This window comes from Schistocerca piceifrons, chromosome X (assembly GCF_021461385.2).
Source record: "Schistocerca piceifrons isolate TAMUIC-IGC-003096 chromosome X, iqSchPice1.1, whole genome shotgun sequence".
Taxonomy (NCBI): domain Eukaryota; kingdom Metazoa; phylum Arthropoda; class Insecta; order Orthoptera; family Acrididae; genus Schistocerca; species Schistocerca piceifrons.
Window position 1 is genome coordinate 751769803 of NC_060149.1, and position 24500 is coordinate 751794302.

At 37.9% G+C, this 24500-nt stretch overlaps 1 protein-coding gene across 2 annotated transcripts in view; it reads left to right on the forward strand.

Moving 5' to 3' along the window:
* LOC124723008 (sorting nexin lst-4) overlaps positions 1–20172 on the forward strand; it is an 88519-nt gene extending 68347 nt beyond the window's left edge. For both annotated transcript variants that reach the window (XM_047248183.1, XM_047248184.1), the window contains exons 10-12: positions 14129–14301; positions 17331–17537; positions 18929–20172. In XM_047248183.1, coding sequence (XP_047104139.1) covers positions 14129–14301; positions 17331–17537; positions 18929–18973 — 425 coding nt within the window. In that variant the 3' untranslated portion in view covers positions 18974–20172. The remainder of the gene's footprint in view (positions 1–14128; positions 14302–17330; positions 17538–18928) is intronic.
* The last annotated feature ends 4328 nt before the right edge of the window (positions 20173–24500 follow it).

Sequence of the window (24500 nt, forward strand, 5' to 3'; positions counted from 1 at the left end):
AATCACCAATGATCTGATACGCAAGAGGTTTGAAGCTGTTAAAATTAAGATAATTCATCTAGTTAGGTTTAGTATATTGATGATGAAAGATGAGATGATTATGTATGTTGCGAAACCTTGCATTCTGGCAATTCCAGGTGACAGGTGGGTACTTGGCTGTTTCCTAAGTATGAAAATTTTTCTAAAGGTTGCCTGTTATGCTAGCACATGGCTCTTTTAGGCTTTTGTGCTGTCAGAAAGAAAGCAAACTTCTGATTATAATTCAGATTTAAAATGCTGAAGGAGGGGATATAAAAATGTTAGTGGTGGATAGTGGCTCTTTCAGCTGTTGTAAACAGAGTAGTATGGATCACACTGGCAGGGCTGAAGCAGAGACATAGGATTACATGTTATAAAATATTGATCTTAGGCGAGAGGCTGTAAAAGCCCTGTGATTGCATCCACCATTAATAAGCTTATGATGTACTTCACATTACATCAGTTCTTGTACAGGGTGTTCAAAAAGTCTCTCCGCAGTGCCGTGTCATTTTTAGCCGTGCATGCTGTATGATTGTTCGCCTGCCTGGGTTACTTCCCTCCAAGTAGACTCTCTCAACATTCCACTGTTTCGTTTATCTCAGCCAGCATTAGCAGTATCGTTAGTGTGTGTCGTTGCGTGATGATGTGAACATTTAAGTTTAATTCCTTTGTTCGTTGGTTTCGTTTTTGTCACTGTTAAAATGCTAATCATTGAACGTATGTTTGTAGTTGAATGAGTGTTCAAAGCTGGCGGTAAATAAACAATTTCAGTTCGTCAAACATTTAATTCAATTTCCCTGGAGACAACACTCCCACATCGCAATACTGTGCGAGATTTGATTAACAAATTTCGAAGTAATGGTTCAGTGACAGATGCACCAAGAAGTGGTTGTCCTAGCGTTTTGTTTGAGGATAAACTACTTGATATTTCCAATAAAATATCCATGAGCCTGAAGAAGTCAGTAAGAGAACTCTCCTAGGAAATCGATGTTAGTGTCGAAACGGCCCACACAGCTGTAAGGAAAAATTAGAAATTTTCCCACACAAAGTGATAGTCCTGCAAGAACTGAAAAATACTGATCATGGCAAGAGACTGCATTATTGTCAATGGTTCAAAAAGTTGGTTCAACAAAATGGAAGGGATATTCTTAATGAAACGTTTTTCACGGATTAGGCATGGTTTCATTTCTCTGGGTACACGAACTAGCAAAATTCTCATATGTGGAGTACTGCAAATCCCTTGTGTGTCCATGAGGAACCACTTCATTCTGTAAAATAGGGGTTTGGATTGCAATTTCTAGATGTCTGATTGTGGGTCCCATGTTTTTCAACGAAACAATAAACGCATGACGATACTGCAGTGATATTCGGTACCCATTCATAGGAGAACTTGTGTTAAGTGAAATACTGAATGGTTATTTTCAACAAGATGGTGCAACTGCGCATACAGCTCGCGTTTCAAATGTCACTGCTTGCTGATGGTTTTGGTGATCGCATAATTTCACAGGGACTTTGGCCTCCACAATCGCCTGACCTAACACCTTCTGACTTTTTCTTCAGGGGTGCAGCAAAAGCAACGGTCTATAAAAACTGTCCAAAGTCCATCAATGAATTGAGAAATGCAATATTCACTTTCACTGCTTCTGTTACAGAAGAAATGTTACAGCTTGTGTTTGGAAACATGATTAGACGAGTTGAATTGTGTATTCAACAACTGGGGGGACAGTTTCAACAATTAATGTGAAAATTTGTAAGTAAAAATGAGTATTCAATAAATTAATAACTTGTATTTCACTGAGTTTCATTTCGATATATTCACTGCGGCATATGGCACGCACAGCTAACAATCATGCGGCACTGCGGAGAGAATTTTCGAACACCGTTTATATATATATAGAGAATAAATAACCATGAAGAAATTACCTGATAGTGAACTAAGCTCAGTTGGTAAAATAGGTTTTTTTTGGATAGGGGAGGTATAAGTTTATCTGTTGATAGTTTGAGGGATTTGCCTTACATGAGAGTTTGGCAAGGCACTCTTGCCAGCTGTTGAATACTCTTGAGTGTATCATGCTGCAAGCTGTTAAGCTTTTAACACCAAACAGTTCTGTCACTTGGATTCAGAGACCATCCCAGCTTTTTTTGTTCATGGTTTGAAGTGCTTAAGGTGCTACCCCTAATTGTAGGGTAAAAGTACATTTTGCTCTCTTTAACAGTTCAGACTGCTTAAACCAGAGGCTCCACCAAAGAGACACCAGGATGCTCACATCTCTTTTGTGAGTACTTGTTTGGCACAATGGGACAAGTACTTGCGTGGTGGTAGCCCCTTGACCATGCAGGGATCACACGGTGGATGCCTGACCTGGAAACTTCTCATACAAGCCAAGGAGTATGTGCCTGTCACAGCTGGCATGTGGGGTCTGTGGATAACAGTTAACTGGCTGTGGCTGTGGTGCAGACTCTGGGGTAGGATAAACCTGTGATGGGACTGGAATATGAGGTGATGGGGATTGGGCAGGTCTTTCAGCTGTGTCTTTCACAGGGGTATGATCCGTGTGGCAGGGGATTGGGGTGGGAGTGGCATAGGGATGTTGTGGATGTTGGGAGGCCACAGAACACCATTCTGGGAGGGATTGGAAGTATCTTGGGTAGGATGCCCCACTTTTCAGGGCATGATGGTAGGCAATCAAAGCCCCTACAAAGGACACAGGTCAGTCGTTGCTGTCCGGGGTGGTACTGGGTGACAAGTGAGGCTCTTCTTTATGGTTGGTTCTTGGAAAGGATGTGAGGATTAGCTGTGTGTGAGGATATGGCATGGGAAATCTGTTTGTGAATTAGGTCTGGAGAGTATTGCCTATCTGCAAAGGCCTTTGTGAGGCCTTCAGCATACTGGGCAAGGGAGTTATCACCACTGCAGGTGCGTCTACCACAGGTGGCCAGGCAGTATGGGAGGGATTTTTTGGTGTGGAAGGAGTGGCAGTTGTCAAAGTGCAGGTATTGTTGGTGATCGGTGGTTTGATGTGGACAGAGGTGTGGATAGAGCAATCTGAGAAGAGAAGATAGGGAGGTGGCATGATGGATGGACAAGAGCAGGGTGAAATGGGTGGGAGAGAAGGTATTGAAGTTGTGGAGAAATGGGGATAAGGTGTCCTGGCCTTGAGTCCTGCTTATAAAGATGTCGTCAATAAACCTGAAGCAGACCAAAGGTTTGGGGTTTTGGGAAGCTAGGAATGTTTCCTGTAGTTGGCCCATGAAGCGGTTGGCATAGAAGGGTGCCATGTGTGTGCCCATAACTGTGTCATCAATTTGTTTGTATACCTTCCTGTCAAAGGTGAAGTAGTTATGGGTTAGGATGTAGTGGGTTAGGTGTAAAAGGAATTAAGTGGTGGGTCTGGAATCTGTAAGACATTGGTAGAGGTAGTGTTCAGTCACACCAAGGCCATGGGCATGAAGGATGTTGGTGTATAGGGAGGTTGCATCAACAGTGATGAGTAGGGACCTGGGAGGTAAGGGTGTGGGGGGGGGGGGGGGGGCGGTGGCAGAGAGCCGGTGCAGGAAATGGTTAGTATCTTTAATGTGGGAGGCTATGTTTTGGACAATTGGGTGGACATGTTGATAAAAAAGGGTCAAGATTCTTTTGGTGGGTGCACTGCAACTAGCCACAATGGGACACCCAGGATAGTTAGGTTTGTGGATTTTGTCATGAATGTAGAAGGTGGGTGTGTGGGCTGTCGTTTGGGTGAGTGGGGAGATCTCGCATGCAATCAGATATATCTGACACAAATCTACCCCTGCCCCCAACACAATTTCTTTCATTCCTTCCACACACACAAATGTTATTCAACTCCCCCTACAACCACCTGACATCTTTACTCGCCACTTCCAGTGCCAGCTTCTTTTCCCAGTGCTATCCCTTCCCCCACTGCCCTCCACAATGGACCCCAGCTCTGTTTATCTGCACTAGTTCAGAAAAGTTTCCCTATCCCTAGCCAAAAGCCTGTCCTATATCCTGCACACATGTGCATGTTTCTCCTACAGCTAGGGGAAGGAAGTGCATTCCGAAAGCTAGCCAAGCTCCGTGCCTCTTGTTAGTGTGCCTATTGATGATGCAGTGCTTCTGCCTCTTGGTGTGTCATCACTTTTATTCCTAAATAATTCGTAAACATCTTGTTCAAAATACATAAGTTAATAATTCTTTTTATTAAAACCATGTTGCATATTAAGCACAGTTGAAGGAATTAAAACAGATGAAAGGGGTGTTATACGATACTGAACAAACAGTGGTATGTGAAAGGACCAGAAATCTTTCTGCTTTAAAATGTGCACAACTCAACATCTCTGCTATATGGTGAACAGCAACTTTCCTTTTCATAATATTGTAAAAGTTAAAAAAAAATTTACTCACCAAAATAAATTTTGAGCTCACAAAAGAAAGTTCAGAGTCAGTATTAATACCTGTGCCAAGCTGGAGCATCAACTAACAACTGGTTCAAAAATAATACAGAGCTGTAAGTTCTAGCTGACAGGTGACTCCACTGTGTGGGCAAATTAGCTTCAAATTTTACTTTGATCTTATTTTTTTCCCTCCATTTCATACTTATAGAGATTTTTTAGATTACAAACATGCAAATCCTAATTATAAAACATGATTTAAATGAGCATAGTTGCATACCCACGACATTAGCTTTTCGGACAGTGGCATACACACCTTGTTGTCACGAAGGAAGTCTGCGACCAAGTTCGAGCTGAAGAAAACTGTTCAAAGAATTGATTCACAAGTTTGATAGAACAGGTAGTGTTCATGATGACAGTGTTAGCAATATCTGTTGTCCAAAAAGGGTGAAACCTCACGAAAACATCGAAGACTCACATTGCGTTTCAAACCAGGCCCAGGAAATCAATCAAACAAGCTGCACTACAGGTAGGAATCAACTGGGTGACACTGCAACAAATTGCTGTTGAAGACCTGCATCTCTTTCCATGCAAAATTCAAACGCACCAGCCATTAAGCCCCAGGGCCATGGAACAGAAGTTACATTTCACCAACACAGTTCACAGAACTGACGAACGATGTGGATATGATTTGGTTTAGTAACAAAACCAACTTTTAGTTGGATGGGTTTGTCAATACGCAAATTTGGCGCATCTAGGAGAATATTTTAATTTAAGAACTCACTCACTCACTCACTCACTTACTCTCTCACACCCTATCTTTTTAACCATGTGTTCTACAGTCTACATATTTTTGTGCATTGTGTGGCTAAGTTTTAGTTGTAGGGCTCAGCTTATTATTTATTGGACATGCACAATTATAACAGCAAGTAGTACTGTCAGAATCACAACATTTCTGTTAATGCAAAATGTGTTTCATACTGAAGTTCATGTGGCTGTGGCATAGACATTAACATATTCAATGAATACTCATGAAGTTTAGGTATGGACAATTACCACTGTCTGAAAAGCTAATGTCGTGGGTATGCAACTATGCTCATTTAAATCATGTTTTGTAATTAGGATTTGCATGTTTGTAATCTAAAAAATCTCTCTATAAGTATGAAATGGAGGGGAAAAAAAATAAGTTCAAAGTAAAATTTGAAGCTAACTTGCCCCCACAGTGGAGTCACCTGTCAGCTAGAACTTACAGCTTTGTATCATTTTTGAACCAGTTGTTAGTTGATGCTCCAGCTTGGCACAGGTTTTAATACTGACTCTGAACTTTCTTGTGTGAGCTCAGAATTTATTCTGGTGAGAATTTTTTTTTTTTAACTTTTACAATATTATGAAAAGGAAAGTTGCTGTTCACCATATAGCGAAGATGTTGAATTGTGCATACGCACACACAAATGCAAACGCAACTCTCTCACACGACTGCAGCCTCTGACAGCTGAAGCCACAATTTTAACTTATAATATTTTATAACTTGATGTTTAACAAATGCCTGTTGCTCTTCACGTTCGTATAATCTTAATTGCAGATATCTGATGATGGCAGTAACCAAAGCAGTATCATGGTTGCCACAAATTCTGAAAATCAGCGAATTTCAAATGTGTCGCGAAAATCGGGGGAATATGAAAAAGCCCTGAAGAAAAACCTCGTTTTTGTCTCGGTAGATGAAATGGTTTGTTTACTGAGATGTGCATCTTTGCTGGCTGGGCACAGCTGAATACGTGCTTTCCTTCCATACTCCCTCATTCTTACTGCTTCTCCCCTTCCTACCATTCCCCTCAGATTGAAGTCAGTGGTGCCACCACCTCGTCCCACTGGCCTAGCAGCTGCCAACGAGAGACGGGGAGGTGTGAGGAGGGGTTTGTTTGGATCTGATTCTCGGTGACTGTTGATGCAGCGGCCAGATACAGTGGTCATGTGTGCATGAGTTGTGCCTGGCTGATTATGTGAAAGTGTGTGTACTCTCATTTTCTGACAAGGGCTATGGTGAAAAATTTAGTTGTGAAAGTGTGATTGTCTTTTCTATGTGCCTGTCTGCAACTGAGCGATCATCTTCACGGTGATTTGCTACCTACTACCTATCCTCATTAGTATTGATTCTGATTATTTGCACAAATTATCTGTTGCTTGGATTTATCGCTGTGGTTTCATTTCATCAACTTGGTGCCCGACACGTGAATATCTGGTCCCTTGAGTGGACTTCCAGGATGGGCCAAAACCACAGGCCATTTCTGCGAGTATATATAATGGATCGGGCTTGCCGATCTGTAGCTTAATGCACAGGCCCTGACTGTTGGATCTAGTTTAACTGATCTGCCCGCAGACTGAGTCTGTGTGTGATGAATGCAGCAGATTTTTGTCATGGACCCAGGACTGCAGTGCTCTGTGGCAGGCCAGAGGCCATGGGGGATGGATTTCAGGAATTGCAACTGGCTCCCCGCAAGTACATTGTATAGTGCCATGTTTTGTAGACATTTTATTTATTCTAGTACATTTTGACACTTTGGAAGTCATCCCTATATCAGAAACTATGGACGATACGAAGAAGAAAATTGTGGCAGTTTGTACGCTGTGAACTTGTACATTTCTCAAAAAAAAAAAAAAAAAAAAACAAAAAAAAAAAAAAAAAACACAATACCTGTAAAATTAAATGACCATGTGGCAATGTTTGCCGGGAGGCCCCAACCAGGTAAGTTTGGCCACCAGGTTGCAAGTCTTCATTCAGGTGATACCACATTGGCCAACTTGTATGTCGGTTATCATGAAATGGTGATGAGGACAACGCAATGCCCAGTCCACGAGAGGAGAAAATCTCCAACCCAGCCGGAAATCAAACCCGGATCTACTGCATGGTAGGCGAACACGTTACCACTCAACTAAGCAGTTGGTCGCACAATATCACTAAAATAACAGACATAACGCAGCACGTAATAATTGACAGTAATGAACATAGTAGAACCAACCTTTTGTTGGCAGTTACCTATAGTGTTGGTCTACACAACTCTTCAGTTCTTTTCTCTGAGGTTATTTCTGAAATCAATGAAGGTGTTTTAAAGCTGTCTTGAGACTCCAAGGAAATGTGTGTTTTTGTCACCAAATGTGTTTCGTTTTGTTGTGATAAAACATGATCAGTGGTCTTAAAGAAACACAGATACGATTTAGCTTGCTTTCTCCATCTAAATACAGTTCATTGCAAAAGATGTTGATGTTAGTACTTAAGATTTGTGCTCACAGATTTAGAAATACTGAAGTGCTGCTTGTGTCTGTGTATATGTGGATGGATGTGTGTGTGTGCGCGCATGAGTGTATACCTGTCCTTTTTAATCCCCTAAGGTAAGTCTTTCCGCTCCCGGGATTGGAATGACTCCTTTCCCTCTCCCTTAAAACCCACATCCTTTCGTCTTTCCCTCTTTTCTCATGAAGCAACCGTTGGTTGTGAAAGCTTGAATTTTGTGTGCGTGTTTGTGTTTGTTTGTGTGTCTATCAACATGCCAACGCTTTCATTTGGTAAGTTACATCATCTTTGTTTTTTAGATATATTTTTCCCCACGTGGGCCCGCATCTCGTGGTCATGCGGTAGCGTTCTCGCTTCCCACGCCCGGGTTCCCGGGTTCGATTCCCGGCGGGGTCAGGGATTTTCTCTGCCTCGTGATGGCTGGGTGTTGTGTGATGTCCTTAGGTTAGTTAGGTTTAAGTAGTTCTAAGTTCTAGGGGACTGATGACCATAGATGTTAAGTCCCATAGTGCTCAGAGCCATTTGAACCATTTGATCCCCACGTGGAATGTTTCCCTCTCTCCCTCTCTCTCTCTCTCTCTCTCTCTCTCTCTCTCTCTCTCTCTCTCTCTCTATATATATATATATATATATATATATATATATATATATATATATATAGCCCGAACCACCCATTTCTGAGCCAAAAATATTCCTTTATAATGGGAAGAGTTACCTCAAAATATAATACCATATGACATAAGCAAATGAAAACAAGCAAAGTAGACTAATTTTCGTGTCGAATGATCATTCTCTTCAGATACCTTTTGAATAGTAAAAATGGCAGATTGTATTTCAACAAGATAATGAATGCGGGCTTTCCATGACAGGTTAATATCTACCTGAACACCTAGAAATTCGAACTGTTCAGTTCTACTAATCATATGCCCATTATGTGAAATTAAAATTTCAGGTTTTGTTGAATTGTGTGTTAGAAACTGTAAAAACTGAGATTTAGTGTTACTTTATTTTCTACAAGCCATGACCTTAGGTCATGAACTGCACTATTTTAAACTGAGCCAACATTGCACACAACATCCTTTACTACCAAGCGAGTAGTGTCATCAGCAAACAGAAATATTTTAGAGTTACTCGTAATACTGGAGGGCATATAATTTGTAAGGAGTGTTCAAAAAGTCTCTCCGTAGTGCCGTATGATTGTTCACCCGCCTGGGTTACTTCCCTTGAGGTGCACTCTCCCAACATTCCACTGTTTCGTTTATCTCGGCCAGCATGAGTAGTATTGTTGGTGTGTGTCGTTATGTGTTGACATGAACATTTAAGTTTAGTTCCCTTGTTCGTTTGTTTCTTTTTTTATCACTGTCAAAATGCTAACCGTTGAAGAACGTGTGTTTTTAGTTGAATAAGTGTTAAAAGCTGACGGTAAATACATAGTTTTGGTTCATCAAACATTTAATTCTCTTTTCCCGGAGACAACACTCCCACATCGCGATACTGTGCGAGATTTGATTAACAAATTTCGAAGTACGTGTTTAGTGACAGATGCACCGAGAAGTGGTCATCCTTGCATTTTGTCTGAGGATAAACTACTTGATATTTCCGATAAAATGTCCATGAGTCTGAACAAATCAGTAAGAAAACTCACCTAGGAAATCGATGTTAGTGTCGGAACGGCCCACACAGCTCTAAGGAAGAAATTAGAACTTTTCTCATACAAAGTGACAGTCATGCAAGAACTGAAAAATATTGATCGTGGCAAGAGACTGCATGATCTCATAATTTCACAGGGACTTTGGCCTCCACGATCACCTGACCTAACACTACCTGACTTTTTCTTCTGGGGTGCAGCGAAAGCAACTGCGTATAAAAACCGCCCAAAATCGATCGATGAATTGAAAACTGCAATATCCACTTTTCACTGCTTCTGTTACAGAAGAAATGTTACAGCTTGTGTTTGGAAACATGATTAGATGAATTGAATTGTGTATTCAACACCAGAGGGGACACTTTCAACATTTAATGTGAAAATTTGTAAGTAAAAATGAATATTCAATAGATTAATAACTTGTATTTCACAGAGTTTCATTTCAATATATTCACTGCGGTATACGGCACTGCAGAGAGACTTTTTGAACACCCCGTACAAATAAGGAACAGGAGTGGCCCCAAGACTGATCCGTGGGGCACTCCCCACTTGACCGTACCCTACTCAGACCCCACATCATAGCCATTCTCAACATTGTGAGTAAATGACCTTTTTGCTGTCTGTTGCTAAAGTAAGATGTGAATAAATTGTGAGGTACTCTCTGTATTCTGTAATGTTCCAACTTCTGGAGCAATATTTTGTGATCAACACAAACACCTTAGTTAAATCAAAACATATGCCTAGCGTTTAAAACCTTTTGTTTAACCCATCCAGTACCTGACAGAGAAAAGAGAATATAGCATTTTCAGTTGTTAAATGACTTCTGAAGCTGAACTGTACATTTGATATAAAATTGTGTGATACAAAATGATCCATTATCCTTACATACACGGCCTTTTCAATAACTTTAGCAGACACTGATGACATAGAAATAGGTCTAAAATTGTCTGCATTATCCCTTTCTCCCTTTTTATAAAGCAGCGTTACTACTGAGTAATTTAATCATCCAGGAACAGGAAACTGACCATTCGTAAAGGGAAAACTACGAATATGGGTAAATACAGGGCTTGTGTGTGCAGGGGCGCCGTCTTATAAAAAATATTGGGGGGGGGCCTTGCCCTAGGAAATTTTCTAAATTTTAGATGAAGTATAGTGAGTTTGAAAGTTTTTTTAAAGCATTTTCGAGTCATATGATCAACATTAGAACCCCGAAAACAGGACTCTCGATCACTTGACACTGTGGGGAAACTCGATAAGCCTGACACATTTTGTGGCTTAGAAAAAAAAAAAAGACATAAACACACGATATTTTCATGAAAAGCAAATTTAATTTACAGTAATAATCATGCTTGTAGACTATTACAGAGCAGTGAATATATAGCTTTCAAAAGACTGAGATTATATTTAAATAAATCCTAAACTATCATTAAAAGAATAAAACATAAAATATTGCTGTTGCACAGCAATAGCACTTTGACTAATAAGTGAAATAGCTAATTTAAGCTTACTTTGAATAAGGCTCAGGGTTCATTAAATAAAAACAATATCTCAAAGTTAATGTTTTAATACAGTTAATAAAGTTAATACAGTATGCCTAATACTTTGTCAAAAAGTATATAAATAGTGGGTTTCAATGGGGTCTTACACCCTTTATTTAAGTATTTGAAAATAACTAGTACAGTACTATAGTAGTATAGTAATATAGTTCTAAACTAGTACTGATATTTCAAAACTGAAAATTTAGACATTATGTATGTATTTGAGCCTCTACTTTATAAAGATTTTTAATATTGATCTAAATGCCATTATTAGGGCTATTGTCTTAGGTACAAATGTCGACTGTCTGACTGGATTACTGAATATGAAGTCAGTGATGACTGGTCCGATATCCAATTCATCCAAAACATCCCAGTGGACATGAAGAACAGCCAAGTTGTTAAATCGCTTCTGTCCCATTGTTGATTGGAGATAAGACTATAGACGTCTAAGGGCGCTAAATGACTGTTCTGCTGCTTCTGTCGTGATTGGAGCTACCTGGAGAAGCTTAATGCACTTCACCAATTCTCATAACATTTCTCCAACTGCAAGCTCTTGTGTAATCATCTTTCTTACATCACACATGTTTTTTAAGACCAGTTGTTTTTTATTAGCCATATCAGCTAACATATTAAAGTTAAGCACAGTCTCTCAATGTCTAGGTCATTTTTGAAAAACTCAGTTGATTTTTCCAAATTTGTTTCACTTCTTTTTACTAAAAGCGAGCACTCTTGTTAAACTGCTATGACCTGTGCGAGTCCAGTTGAAGCAAACCGCTCATTAATGCAGGATTGCACCGTTTCACAAACTTAGATTTAAATAGCTTTGTAGTATTCCTTTGAAGTTTTGAAAGTGTGCTGTGAGCTGGCTTCGTTGTTTTCATACTACTTTGGTGTACTTAGATTCCAAGGAAGTGAAGGATCATCAACTTGTGAAGGTTTCTCTTTTAAACAGAATTCCCAAAAGTGTTCAAAACTATCATGCCTTCCATTCGATATACAAATCAAGCCCTCATATATTTTTTCCAGATCAGCAATGTGTGGATGAGGGCATTGAATTTTTTCATTGACATCTTCTGCTGGGTTCATTGCATCGCAATAAAGATGTAAAAAGGAAGAAGTCTCGAATTGTAACATTGACTCAAGGTAGCCTGCACATTTGTGACCTGCCTCTGTTTTGTCCTCTGCAGAAAATGTTTCAAAAAAACTCTAGAAGCTCTTCAAAGTTTTTCAATATTCTCAAGATATTACAAGCTCCCATGGTCCATAGAGTCGGGCAAAGGGGTCATAGACCAGCTTGGTCATTGGCGCTCTCATAGGTATGCTTCTGAAAAGTCCCATCCTTCGGTTGGATTCCCTTACGGTGTTTATTAAGTCCTTGGCTAAAGCTGTGATATCCCTCAGACTTAAGATGGTGGAGACTGTCTATAACTCCCAAGTCTAAACTGTGAGCAGTGCAGTGCACATAACGTGCATTGGTTGTATATCTGAAATTAACTTTTTTGGTCCTTTGAACTTACCTCTCATATTCGAGGCGCCATCATTTTTTTGGCTGTGAAAGGTTCTCTCCTGAAGACGACGAAGCAATTGATGACACAATAATTGTTGGAGGTTGACTTGCAGTAACAACAACTACCAAGCACGCCCTTTTGGTAACAAATTTAACCATTGCAAACTTAATTCACAATACACCAAGGAACTAAAGTAAACAAATAAAATATAGTCCTAAAATAGTCCACTAAAGTCAAAACACTAAACACGTCTACAGCATGCACTGAACAAAACTATCCACATGGAATGACTGTGACAGCAGGGTGGGCTTTGTATAGCTGTGGCATCATAATGTCTTGAAGCGTCAAGGTGACGCGACGCGAGGCGGAGGGTTCCATGTGCTTCTGGTCCAGTCCTTTTGATGTCGCAATGGTCGCAGCACTGGCCTGTTGGCGCCCGACTTTACCCGAAGGTTCGCGCACCGGGACGAATTCTAAGTGTGCCTGCAGCACCATAACACTATCATGATTCATCCCACTCATTTTCAGTTAACCTGCTTACTATTGTAACAATTGTTTTAACTCATTACTGAATGTATTTTAAAAGGTACCTATCGTCAAACAAGGAAAATAAAAAATTCCAACATAATTTTGTGATTTTACAATATAACTAAAAAGTTTCTTAAATTATTGGGGTGCTCCTCCCTCTCCCCCCCTTCCCAAACGAATTTTTGAGGGGGCTCGGGCCCCTGGGCCCCCTCAGGCCCCAAGGAGTCAGTGCCTGTGAACATGTGCAGCATTGTACTTTAATATTCTGCTAGGCACTCCATTATATCCATGAGAGTCCTTAGTCTGCAATGATTTAATTATTGACTTAATCTCCCCCCCTTGTTTGTATCACAGAGGAGTATTTCAGACATCAGTCTCAGGAAGGCATTTATCTAGGAAGTTATACGATTCCCTGTAGAAACTAAATTTTTATTTGATTCGCCAGCAATGCTCAGAAAATGATTGTTAAATACTGTACATATATCTGATTTATCAGTCACAACATATAGTTTTAATTTTATCCTGTGAATTAGCTATTCTGTTTGCATACCAGATACTCTTTGCCTTCCCAATAAAATGTTTAAGCACCTTACAATGTCATTTGTTCTAAGAGATATTTGCTTGGTAATAGATGGCTAGTCTGATAATGGTTGTGACACACACAAATCAGATTTATAGTAGCGGAGATGGTTTTACCAGGGATGTTTACTGAATCATAATGACCTTATCATTGATGAGATGTTACATTATAACCTTTCATTCAGACTTGTGAAATTACCTTCTCGCTTGCTTTGTTGGTGAGTTGTTTCCATGGCTCGTGTAGTCCAAGGAGCCACCACAGGACAAGGTAAGAAAGTAATTTGTGGACCCAGTCTCTCTGTAACTATTTAGCTCAATTCTTGAAGAGGTTAATTTCCTTAAACACTTTCCTCTTTGATGTTGCGTAAAGGAAGTTCTTGTTCTGTAAGATAGCAATACCATCCTTTTGTTCTTCTCTGCTGTTGTTTCTGTTCGCTAAGCTCTTTCTCCCTTCGTGGATTTACTTTCTAGTCCATTTTCATATTGTTTAGAAAACCCTATGTGTACACATGGTATTTAAAACTAGTTCCTAGTTCAGAAACAAACACTCACACTCATTGTGTGTCCCCATTTATAGTTAACTAAAATTCCTTGTAAGTTACAGATATTTATTAATTTAGTTCACTTTCAGAAAGTCCTCGAGCAAGTCTTACGGTAGCTGTGAGACGCACTGGTGATACCTACCATGATATTGGCAAGCTTTATGAAGAACAGCCTAAATTGGACTGGGAACCACTTGCAGATACACTTCACATATATAAAGGGATGATATCGTCTTTCCCAGATATTTTGACTGTACACAGAGTGAGTTAAAAATGTTGCATATAATACATATCTGTACCATAATCTTCTACATGAAGAATAGAATAGAATAGAAGTTTGTCTTGTAACATACAGTTGCAAGCCATTGACATCATGTACGGGACTCTCATCAAAACACACAAACTGGTTTACAATTTTACTTGTAATATCAGTAATATAATATCATATACAGTATTAATTAATTAATTAATTAATTAAGCAGTTAATAATTTTTCATCAATAACAAGAAACTTTAAAAAATTAAGTCCTGCATACATGCGCTCTCCTGCTCAAATTTCCAGGTTGTCATTTATGAATTTTTCTACTGAATAGTACAGAAATGTTACTAGTTTCTCATATAAGCTTTTTTCAGTGTTCCTAAATTCATGTTGAGGAATTCTCTTCCTTTCACAGTGTTACAAATTTTCATACTGATATAGTGTGGATTTTGAGCATAAAGTTTTAAAGGGTGGTTGGGCAGCATAAAATTATTTTGATTTCTGGTGTTGTAATCTGGTTGAAAATCATTTGCTACAACTAAATCAGGGTTCCTGTGTATAAAGATAATCAGCTCATATATGTCTAGTGAAGGAACACTTAATATAGCATTTTTTTTAGGAGTGGGCAACATGATTTTCTTTGCCCTACATTGTGCATATTTTTAATGATGGTTTTCTGAAGTTTTAGTATTAGACACATACGGTTTGAGTTACCCCTAAATACAATTCCACACCTTCTGACTGACTCAAAGTAGCTGTGATATACAACATTTCATATGCCTATACTGGTAGCATTATAAAATATCCTCATTGCGTATGTCTGTAATATAACAGTAAAGTCACAAAAAATTAAATAATAATCTGGGATTTATGGAAATGATGTAATTTCAGTCTTCGCTCATTTACTTAGAAGTAAGAAACTGTATCCAGTATACTCTTGATTATTCAGGATAATGTGAGGAAGATGATGCACAAATAATTGAAAGACATGAATAATAGAGATATTTTCAAACATGTATTCTTTGTTCAAAAATTTATCCAAGTTCTGTGCTTAGGTACTGTAGCTCTATCTATTTATTTAAATGGTCTCTGATGTTGGTGTGCTTCTGAAAGTAATTGATACTTTTTCTGCACAACATTTCAAATTTGTCTTTTAGCAATAATATCATTGTGCTGAAACCACTACTGGTTCACATACTGTAGAAGAGTATCAGCACATCGCAGTGCAGTACAATGACTGTGAGGTCACGGTCGCCATCATCACTTTCACATTCACTGTTCTCTTCTTTGTTTTGTTGTGATGCAGCAATCACAATTTCAGCAACACTCGTACTGGAAGCTAGGTTCACAGTTGTCGATCTTCAGCCACTCATTCACATTTTCTTCGTAGATGTTTTCAAAACCATTTGAACTTATTGCCAGATTCATTATTTGTGCCGTGAAAATCACTGTGTTCTATATCTGGAAGTATTTTTCTCCATGAAAGATTAGAGTGAGTGAGTGCAACGAAGTAGCAACGTTTTACCAGTGCAATTGTGCCTTGGCCCATTGGTTGTGTAATGGCAGTCACGTTAGGCAGTAAAAAAACTTAGTTACAATGAGACCATTATCAGATATGAGAATCATCTTGTCAGGCTGTGAAGAAGTGTTGTCAAGCAATAGAACAGCCTTCTGTGGCAATATTTTCTCCTCTAGAAATTGCTGAACTTGTACAAAGTGTGTGTGGAACCAGTTTCTGAACATTTCACTGTCCATCCATGTGTCTTTTTGGTCATAATAATGCGCAGGGAGATCTTTAGCTGTGATATCATTGAATGTGAATGTTCATTTTTTTATTATTTTACAATCGCTACTATTTTCTATTTGTCTTTCCCAGAGAAGCATTAGGACTGCACAAATTTGTAATGTGTTCTTTAGATGACTTATCTCCAGGAGCATGAACTTCACTCTTAAAAGCAGGGTTTCAGGTTGCTAGACATTTCCAGGACAGACCACTTTCTTCTGCACTATAAATTTGATCTAGTATGAAATCCTCTTCTTCTACAAATTTCTGAATTCTTCCTGGAAGGAATCGGCTGCCATAACATTCGAATTAAGCTGCTCTCCTCACACAGGAAGTTCACAAATCCTGTGATATTGTTTGAATCTCTTTAGCCATTCTGATGAAGTTTTAAATTCACTTTGAACCCTAGAGCTTAATGAAAAAAATTTCACGTTTTTGGCACACATTGTGCCTCAAACAGTAACACCTTTTGCTCGTTTTTGGCTAAACCATTGAGAAAGAACAGCTTCTAATGCAACAAATGGAGACCTCTTGATGCTTTTTGTGGAGATGGTTCAATACTAGAATCGCATTTCCTGACAAAAACCTGTATTTTGTGCTCTTTCTTTTTATAGTCCCATACAGTCTGCATTCCAATTCCATAATCAGTAGTTTCTCCCTTCTCATATCTTTCAGTTATTTCTAATTTTTGTTTTAATGTCAACATTTTTTCCCCCTGTCATATCTTTTACAAATTTCTTCTGACTTCCTTCATAGATACTTACACACCATTCGTTTTCAATTTACGTGGACCAGGCGGGCCAATAACAATGGAAATGGTATTCTGTTGTCATGTGCAGTTGTTTAAACACTGAAAATGGCACTTGTCATCATGTGGCATGTTGTTTGTTGTTGTTTCATAGAGAAAAATATTGCAAGTGTTTTTATAGCTATGAATAATCTGCACATGAATAATCGGGAGTATAGTTTATTTATGAGCATGTATGTTTGTGAGGCATATAAATTTCCAGTTTTTACTGGCCATCATATATTAAAAAAAATACTTGCACAAAATAAAGTGTAACAGTTAAAATGGTAACTAGTTCACAGAATATTGTTTCCTCTTTTTATCCTCTGATTTTTAGTGTATCACTCATTGTTGGAATTGGTTTTATGGAGTAATCGACAGTTGAATTAATTATTGTATCACCTAAACTAATTGTCGGTGTATGTGCTATCTTACGAATAGTAATAACAACAAATCTTTTCAGGGTGCCCTCCAAAAACGGAAGGAATGTGAGAAGCTTGCAAGTGACCACAAAATGGATCAGACCCAGTTGAAAGAAGTTATTAGACGTACAGATGTCGTTTCTTATGCCCTTCTTGCTGAGGTGTCCCATTTCCATAGTGAAAGGGTTATTGATTTTAAATGTGCAATGCAGAAGTACTTGACAGAACAAATAAAATTTTACCAAGAGGTATGTGTTGGGTTTCTTTATATTGCACATGTTAATAGAATAGTTTTCCATATATTTAAAACCTTTCCTTAAGAGAGAGAATAGTGTCATAAATTTTGTACTAGTATGATATTGTGTCCATTGTGATTGGCTTCCAGAGTGGTTATGTTACCTGGGTGCCATATATGCAGATACATTTATTTCCTTGTACAAGGAAAGCACTGGAGGTTACTGAAGATATGACAGATTGATATAACTAAAGTGTAACAGAAATGCTTGGGAGTTAGGACGACAACATTTTTGGGAAATTTCATTGGGTAGATGTAGAGAACTAGTATCAAAGGTAGACTTGTAGCAATCATGCTTACTATGCACCTGAAGAAGAAATTAAAATTAGTGCACATGGAGGCATGTCAGTTAGGAATTTAGCATATGAAGTGAGAAAATAGGCAGAAAGGAAGTGGCTAATAAGTAGCCTCTGTCATTCACTGTATTGGGATTTACATAATTTAGTTTCAGATTCAGAGAGGTTGATGTAAGTTAAAACTATTGTTGTGAGGAGAGAGAATTTTAGATATAATGCCCAAAAAGTCTATTTGCACTTGTGCTGATATCCATGTGACCGATCTTGTGTAGTCTAATAATAATAATAATAATAATAATAATAATAATAATAATAATTATATACAAGTATGCAGCACAAAATGTACTGGAGAACGATGAAAACAAATTATACTAGAACAGAACCATTATAACAGATAAAACACCACCACATAACAAACCTGACATCATACTCACCAATAAAACGAAGAAATTAACACAACTAATCGAAATATCCATACCCAATACAACAAATATACAGAAGAAAACAGGAGAAAAAAATTGAAAAATACATCCAACTGGCTGAGGAAGTCAAGGACATGTGGCATCAGGATAAAGTGGACATTATACCAATTATACTATCAACTACAGGAGTCATACCACACAATATCCACCAGTAGGTCAAGGCAATACAGCTACATCCAAACGTATATATATAACTACAGAAATCTGTAATTATTGATACATGTTCAATTACCCAAAAGTTCCTAAATGCAATGTAACGTATACCGTACAGTTAAAAGGAAGTCACGCTTGATCAAGGTCCGCGTCACTTTCCATTTTTGACCAGACATAACGTCTGAGGAAAGAAAGAAAGAAAGAATAATAATAATAATAATAATAATAATAATAATAATAATAATAATAAAAGGTTCATGCACTCAGCATTGTAATCTTACTGTTCTTAATGTTAACTGAAATACATTCTAGAATTCATATCGGACTATTCATTTATGGAATGAGAAACTACTTTACTTAAGATGTAAGGAGACAGTGTCTGCATATTATCTAATTATTTCATTTTTTTTCAGATAATTGGTAAACTGCAAGAAGCATTGTCAATGTATGAAAATTAATCACATTCTTGGAAAACGTAATTTCCATAGAAGTGTTTCCTGTGACGGCAGTTATTAAAAAAATTAGCTAAATCTTTTGTAACGTACTTTGTAAAACAAGAAAGTTGGTATATTCACTATCATGTATGTTTGAATGAGACAGTTTGAATACATTGTATTGAATCTGATTGTGTGAGACATTTATGTTGAACTTTTACTTTGTTCTAGTCTGTAAATTGTGAAGATAGTACTCTTAGATTTAAACTGTAAACTGAAGGCACCAATAATGCTATAAATAGATATAAATTGTTGTAAATTATAAGTTACTGTTGTATGCATCTGCTGATTAATGAATTATTAATTTTTTGTAGTGAAACTGATTTTTTTGTAATTCATCAACCAGAGTACTGCCATAATCATGTCGTGCAAAGATATTTATGTATTTTGAGGAAATAGTTAACTAGAAATAATTTATAATCATCATCAATCACCCTCCCATCATCATCATCATCATCATCATCATCAATCACCCTCCTCATAATCATACTCAGTGACTGTGATGTAAGTGGTAATGTAAAGTCATTTTTTTACCTACAAAACAGTCTTAATATTTTAAATGCAGCTTTCAATCAGTACATTCCCACGATTATTTTAAACTTAAGAAATAGCAATTTTAAGTTGCTAAAAGTATTGTTTATCTTCCTGAGTTTATAGTATTGTTTTCCAGAAGCGTATTCTGTTCCCATCACTGTATCAATTATTATTTCATAACCATTACTAAAATTGTAATAATGTCAGGTATTTCTTGTAACTTCCATTCTATTGAAATATAAATTTGAATTCATCACCTTTCTTGCTAGATAATAGAGGAAACGATGTTCCTTTACAGAGCTGTGCTTATAAAATATGATGATAGTTCAACATTGATATCTTATGTGATATCAGTTGTTGTGGACTGATGTCAGTTTCCGTCAGTGTTTCATTGTGATGAGCCACCATATTTTTTAGCACAATAAGAATTACATTGTAATATTTTGATGTTTCTAGTGGTTTTGTTACTGTAAGGTTATAAATGTAAATATAGCTTAAGTGATTGTATGAACTCATTGCTGCCACAGAAGCTTGCTCTGTTGACATTGTTGTACTTGTTATGGAGGAATATTAATTTTGTAGTTGGTACCTTTATGTGAAAGACTGTGAATGGAGCTATAAAATTTTCACAAAAATATAGTTGAAAAGCAAATATTATGTAAAAATTGAACCTCAAATCCATATTTGCCCTGCTCCTGATCAAATGAAACTAAGATTATTTCATCTTGTTCTCAGTAATCTTCTAACAAAAAGTATGTTAAAGGAAATACTGAACTATAATTTTTCATGGTATAAATGAGTGAAGCATTATAGGATTCATTATTGTTCTTGTGCATGGGGAAATTGTCTAAATGAGAATATTTCCCTCTTAAAGAAGCAGGCATAATTTACTACCAGTCAGTCTGTGAGTTACTAAATGCATTCAGGAAGTGCCATCAACATTTTGTTGCAAAATATTGGACCAATAATTTTGCATATAATTTTACCAAAAACTTTATTTCCAGTGGCAGTTATTCACTAGATTCAACAAAGTGAGGATGATCCTACAGGTAGAGGACTGATGCAACCCCTTTAAAGTGGGCTCTCCACAAATTGAAATTCCAAAATCATTACCAACTATTTTCATTTTGTAGCTTATTGTGTGATATGATGAAACTTCATGACATAGATTACAATTGTATGCCAGACTGCAACCTGAAACCAGATTTTTGCTTTTGCAGGCATATCGTTACATTGCATAATTAGACATGTGCCCCTGCATATGTTGCTTGACTAGTAATTCTGAGATACTACATGTGTTGAAGGCTGATCAGGCAAATGCAATTTTAATACCAGAAGTTTTGTGGCAGTGAAATCTTCTTTAGTCTTTGCTTCACTGCTTTGCGAAGACATGGAAGAAATGCTAAAATCTTTGTTTTTGCTAAAACTAGTTTTGTGCCTTTAGCATTTAGCGGTCCTTAAAAATACAAAATGATATGTATTTTTAAATAACATTCTGTCATTACTTTAACACTTGGCATGAGAGTTAGATTGTATGATTTAAGCCATCTTAGAGTGGGGTTGACAGCCAGCAGGATGTGCTTACATGTGCTTGCTTCCACAGCACTAACTAAATGTGTAACATTTTTCAATAGTGGATATGTAGTATCAAAAATTTTCATCTGAAGTCTGCTAGGTGATGACATAACTGTTGAATGTAGTTGCAGAATAATGAAGATTTCATCAGATTTTTGGTGGTTCATATAAAAATGTTCTTCGGTACATTGTAATGTGCCCTTTCAGAATGACACTAGCTGTGGCATATTTCACTTCGTCTTAAGTGAACTGCCGTCCTTTTTTTTCTGAAATAGGAATTAAATTTCAGAAAGAACTACTGGTGAAGTGGATTGATGGGATTATATGGGAGAACTTCTCAAAACACACTAACATTTTGAATGTGTGCAACCCTCCTGTTTTTGCACCTACCTGTGCATTATCATGGGATGTGAAACAATGATGTGTGAATAAAATGCTAAAGGGTTTCATTAAGGCCCCCCCGTCCCCTTCATTTGGCAATGCTTTTGGTACCACCTGTTCACCTTTGCTGAGCGCTTTAAAAATGCACCTGTATGGAGACGACACCCATTCAGTGTAGTAGAGCTCCACTGCATCTCTAGTGCTTAAGGGCGAGCAAACCCAACATCACCCCTTAGATTCTGCATGCTTGACCTCAGGCACTAGAGTTTGAGTAGAGTGCCACTCAGCTGAATTGGTGTCAAATTCTTTGTCCAGGTACATTTTTAAAGGGCTCAACAAAGGTGTGCAGGTAGTACCAAGGGTGTTGCTGAACTGGGGGAGGGGGAGGGGGGGATCTTAGAGGGACACATTGCTGTTTTATTCTTGCCAAACGAGTGTAAAAAAACTCTTTACTGCTTCGGATAACGATAAAATCTCATCAAATGATTTTCAGTGATGTCTAGGTGTTACGCTCTTTATACTGGAACAAAAATTATGATTGCACTAACTACACTCTAAAGGGGTCAGATCACATTCAGTGGGGTTGCAGCCCCCAAGACCATTTTAGAGAACGGTTGAGTCGTCAATGGGGGAATATTGTCAAGAACATCGTCATGGTGTTCACTGCACTGCAGACTGTAATTTTCAACCACAAAAAGTGTGGGAATCAGTGCCCCAAGGAAATGGATGTTTTCGTTGATGCCTGTTATGCCACCTCCTGAGGCCGTTTTGTGTCTGTTGTGGGCAGTGGTGTGTCTGAAATGTATTCCTTGGCCACCCACAAGAAAACTGCATGAAGTTAATGCTGGACATTGTGGTTGTGACCTCTATTGCAGAGGTATCAGAAGAAGGGGTGAAATGTGGGTAAGGGGAAGTGACGACCTTCCCATCATGTCACATGTCCACGGTGGTTGTAAGCAGAATTGTGGTGAAATTTGATGCCAGTATGACATTAACCCATGTTACACTTTAGACCTCACGTGAACTTTTGAACTCTGGCCTGCCTCCCCCACCCACCTCTCCCTCCTCCCCCACATGTGTCAACACCATAGCAGAGCCTGGGGGTGATTTCACAGGGCACCACACTTTTGTACCATTACAGAGAAAGGTTGTAGGCACCTTTGAGCCAAATTTCAAGTGTTGTCTTGTGATGGGAGACAATTGCAGGTTTCGAAAAAGTGACCCTTTGTGTTGGGATGTGTAGGAAAAGGATAATAGAATTGGTTGGTATTCATTCACAAGGCACGATGATTGGAAAATGGAAGGAGAAAAGGGGTTTTCTGCAGAATTCCTTAATACAGTGGTGAAATACGTAATGAACACCAGCAAATAATCTCAAAACCACTGCAGTTGTGAAATATAATACTTATATACATATATCTGGAACCTATAGGTGGGACCAGATGATGTCTTATTCTTGTGAGTGGAAGACCAACCATGGCCTTAAAACAAAACAAAACAAAAAAAACAAAAGAAGATTTCATAACTTATGTGGTACTTCTCGGTTCACATTAAAATGGTAGTATAAGAATTGAGACTAAAAATAGCAGACTATTTCCACCAATGGAAATTCAAAGAGGTGTTTTTATCAGGGACCATATATACCAAAGCCACTTGGTCCTTGAGTGAATCCATACCTAGTTTACAATATACTAATTAGAAAATTAAGAAAAGAATAAAACAGGATAGAAGGTTGAGCATTTACAAATGAATGACGTGTTACAGAGAAGTTATCAAGTACTGAGATATAATCCTGTGCTGAGCAGTGTGTTCCAAGGAAACCTTTCAACTTAAATTTGAAAACCTGGGGTCTGTCACTTTCATTTCCTCAAAGCTTTGCTATAAACCTGTTGAACATGAAACATTCTGAATAGTGCTCACTTTTCTCTACAGAGCTTAAGGAAGTATTAACAAAGATCAAATTGTTTTTGTATCTAGTGTCAGACAACAAACCCCATAATGGAGTATATTTACACTGATGGCAGAATCAGAAATCAGAAGCAGCGTACACAGAGTTTGCAGAGTGATACCTAAGATCTGTCTGACCATCTTTACTGGGAAAAGAATTGCTGAGTGCTCAGTTATCCCAAAATATGGAACTAATGGAGATAGTAGAGAGAAAGTAAGCAAAGTATTAAAGCCTTCATGTTTATGTTGATAGCCATGATTACTACTACTACTACTACTACTACTACTACTACTACTACTACTACTACTTCTTCTACTATTACTATTACAATAGCGAAGAGAGTAGCATTCAGTTTTTGCAGAAAATCCGAAATGTGATACTTTAAAAAGAGCTTACCATCTACCCTCAGTCGTAAGAATTTGATGTGGCCTACTTTACTGACGATCACCCAACGACAGTGAAACTGCACTGTTACAAAAGTTCATGTTAGAAAACGTATGTTGATTTTTTTTTTTCCAATTAAGCGTTAACAGTAACTTAAGTCATGTTTAAATCAACTGTCACATTTAGTGTCAAATCATATAAAAAACAGCAAGACAAAACAGTACCCTCTGGTAGCCCCACCCAACGAACTTTACATGACCCCAATTAGAATCAAACCTCTTGCTTCTTTGTTGACACTGGAGGAATACCTTCTGCTTCCTACTTTTCAAATTTGAAATGGACCATTGTTGACCATTTTCCTTGACCCTCTAATGCTCCAACTTATGCAAAAGTCTTGCATGGCCCTCACAATCAAGTAACTTTGTTAAATGAGAGAGAATACCAACTGAGAGTGATAAAGAGATCTCATTAGAAAACAGAATTTGTGGAAAAGAGGGAACCAAATGATGGGAAAAAATCCAGTCAATTGGAAGAGATGTAGAAACAATGCTGACTGAGGCAAGTGTAATGACTTATTTAATAAGAGCACAGGTTGTTCACGCAGTCCTAGAGTCTGTTAAAAATGGTACACATGATTAATAATAATTTTGTGTTGTAGTGGGAAGTCTT